Here is a 2366-nt window from a genome sequence, read left to right on the forward strand (position 1 = left end):
ATTTTATTTGTTTTAAATGTGTTGTTAGAAATGAAATCTAGACATCTGAATGTAGAACGTTTCAGACAATTTACATATTGAGTGCACACCCACACAGTGTACATGCAGTGTAATAACACATTACAGCTAATAAAAATTAAGCACTACTAATAAACAGTGTCATTTAGTTCAGTTATAATATCATTCATTGTTGGACGGTGTCTATACTCAACTATCAGGCAGCGTTCAACAAGAGACCTAAACGAGGCTCTTCTAATACTATCAATAAGACCTACTCTCTCTTCTGGTAGAGGAATACGTCGTGTTATCATCTCTAGAAGGAGGACACCATAACTGAAGACATCCATTGCAGGAGAGTGTTCCCTTGGATTCCCTGCTTCAGGTGCTGCATAAAGAGGATTACCAGGATTAGTGGTCCTACTAATGAGAGGCTGAAGGTTAGCTGATCCATAATAAGATACTTTAGCCCTCCATGTTTCTCCTGTTGTTTGAAGGAGTACATTAGCACTGCTGACATCTCTATGTAGTATAGGATGAGGCTTGAAGAGATGAAGGTAATTGAGAGCACAGGCTACATCTAAACTGATGCTCAGTATGGCAGGATAGGCCACTCCTCCACTCTCTAATTCCTTTCTTAGGCTCGTCGGCATTAGCTCTGTCAGGATCATTGGATTACCCTCTGTAGTCGCTCCTATGAACTGAAGGAGGTTAGGATGACGTATTTTAGAAGCAATATTCATTTCCCGAGAGAATGTCCCAATGTTATAAGGAGAGATGATGACTTCGTAGAGACACTTTGCAGCAACTTTCAGACCACGAAAACCAGCCACTTTCACCTCTCCCCATCCTCCTTTACCAAGGACTACCTCTGTCATTGTAATCTCTCTTCTATTCACTACCCAGGAAGACTCTGCCACTTGTATCTGCTCTTCAAGTTGTCTCTCTCTTTCTTGGAACTCTCTCTCTCTTTCCTCAAGCTGTCGCTCTCTTTCTTGAAGCTGTCGTTGAAGATCCTGTTCTCGTTCCCTGCCCTCTTGCATTTGTCTCTCTATTTTTTGTTCTTGTTGCTGTGTTTGTTGTTTTAATACTAATGCATTGAAGGACATGTAAACAATTGATACATGTAATTCATCATTCTTACATTTGATGTCCTCTGTCAATCCTTCAGTTTCCTTTTCTTCATCAAGAAGTTGAATACTCAATAAAGATATCTTCTCTTGTAACATTTCTATTTCTTTCTTACTCTCTAACAAAAGAAGTTAGACATAGTGAAAGTATCACCACACTATTCACAAAATGATTAACATTTGAAAACTATTTTTTATGGCTCATTGTATGTAAAATAAAAAACTTTGCTCTAGGTAGTATATGTGTAAAATTTTTACCAGTTTCTCTTGTTTTGAGAAGGCATTTCAAATCTTCTATTTCCATGGTCTTATCGTATCTTAAGGCTAAAATTCATAATAATTACTACACATTATACTTTGTACATTTACTTGCATGTGCACTTCCATCACGTTTTAATAATAATTGTGTTTCTGCTTCTGCTTGTTGTTCCTATATGCAGCAAAAATTATATATAATAGCTGTAAAATTATTCTACATACTTCATCATTGTCCTTTTTTTCAAGACCGTCTTCCTATAACGTAAAGTGAAGACACGTTATAGCAGTATATTGCATCAAAGTAATAGCTTCATGTGCAATAATTATTACTGGGGATTTCTCTTTTCAAATTAATTACCTTTTGATGTTCTTCTTTTAGGCTTATTATAGTCTCTTTCTCTTCCAGCAATTGCTCTGTCTCCTTTAAAAAAGAAATATAAAGAAAGGTAATAAGAATTAATTTTACTTTTTCTCCCTTTCCTTCTCTTTCCCACATTATCCAGTATCCAATGGTAAGTTTTTTCAAATCATTCTTTTTCAAAAACCGTAAATTATCCATCAGCTGTGTAATGAGGACTCCAGTGAGATGATACGGAAAGGAGCAAGTGATGCTAATGGAACCACCATTGATATATCTTATCTTCACTAGTTTACCAGATGTCTTGGAAAGTATATCTTTGATATCATTTAGTTTTTTCTCGTCAGGTTCCCAGTCAAAAATGTAGGTCACTGTTTCACACTGAAGAGAAGGGCAAGTTGCAGAAGCTTCAAGCTTTTCTTTAAGGTAGTCAGCAATGGGACTGGACTGAAAATATTCATTCGAAACATCACGGTATTCTTTGATAAGCTCGTTAGCTGCTTTAATTTGAAAATTTTTGACCACTGCACAGAAAAGTTCAATGTCGATCAATGAGCATTCTTTATCAATGACACTCAAGGTGCTTGAAATATTTTGACATTCTTCTAATTTCTTTTCAAGTT

General features: G+C 36.1%; 1 protein-coding gene across 1 annotated transcript; it reads right to left on the reverse strand.

Moving 5' to 3' along the window:
- Window positions 1–141: 141 nt before the first annotated feature.
- LOC100636512 (probable serine/threonine-protein kinase drkD) lies at window positions 142–1431 on the reverse strand. The gene is made up of 3 exons (XM_020007193.1): window positions 1386–1431; window positions 1142–1246; window positions 142–1087 (listed from the first exon to the last, which is right to left on the reverse strand). Exons 1-3 carry the CDS (start codon window positions 1429–1431, stop codon window positions 147–149), a joined length of 1092 nt encoding a protein of 363 aa, XP_019862752.1. The 3' UTR covers window positions 142–146.
- Window positions 1432–2366: the final 935 nt, after the last annotated feature.

This window comes from Amphimedon queenslandica, unplaced genomic scaffold, assembly GCF_000090795.2.
Source record: "Amphimedon queenslandica unplaced genomic scaffold, v1.1 AMPQUscaffold_8110_Cont19943, whole genome shotgun sequence".
NCBI lineage: Eukaryota > Metazoa > Porifera > Demospongiae > Haplosclerida > Niphatidae > Amphimedon > Amphimedon queenslandica.

Bases quoted from the DNA above. Each gene is read 5' to 3' on its own strand.
- LOC100636512 (XM_020007193.1), bottom strand. From the start codon at position 1,431: ATGGAAATAGAAGATTTGAAATGCCTTCTCAAAACAAGAGAAACTG. The intron at 1,247-1,385 runs GTAAAAATTTTA...TTCTTTTGTTAG, and splicing joins TCTCAAAACAAGAGAAACTG to AGAGTAAGAAAGAAATAGAA. The intron at 1,088-1,141 runs GTAAGAATGATG...TCAATGCATTAG, and splicing joins ATTGACAGAGGACATCAAAT to TATTAAAACAACAAACACAG.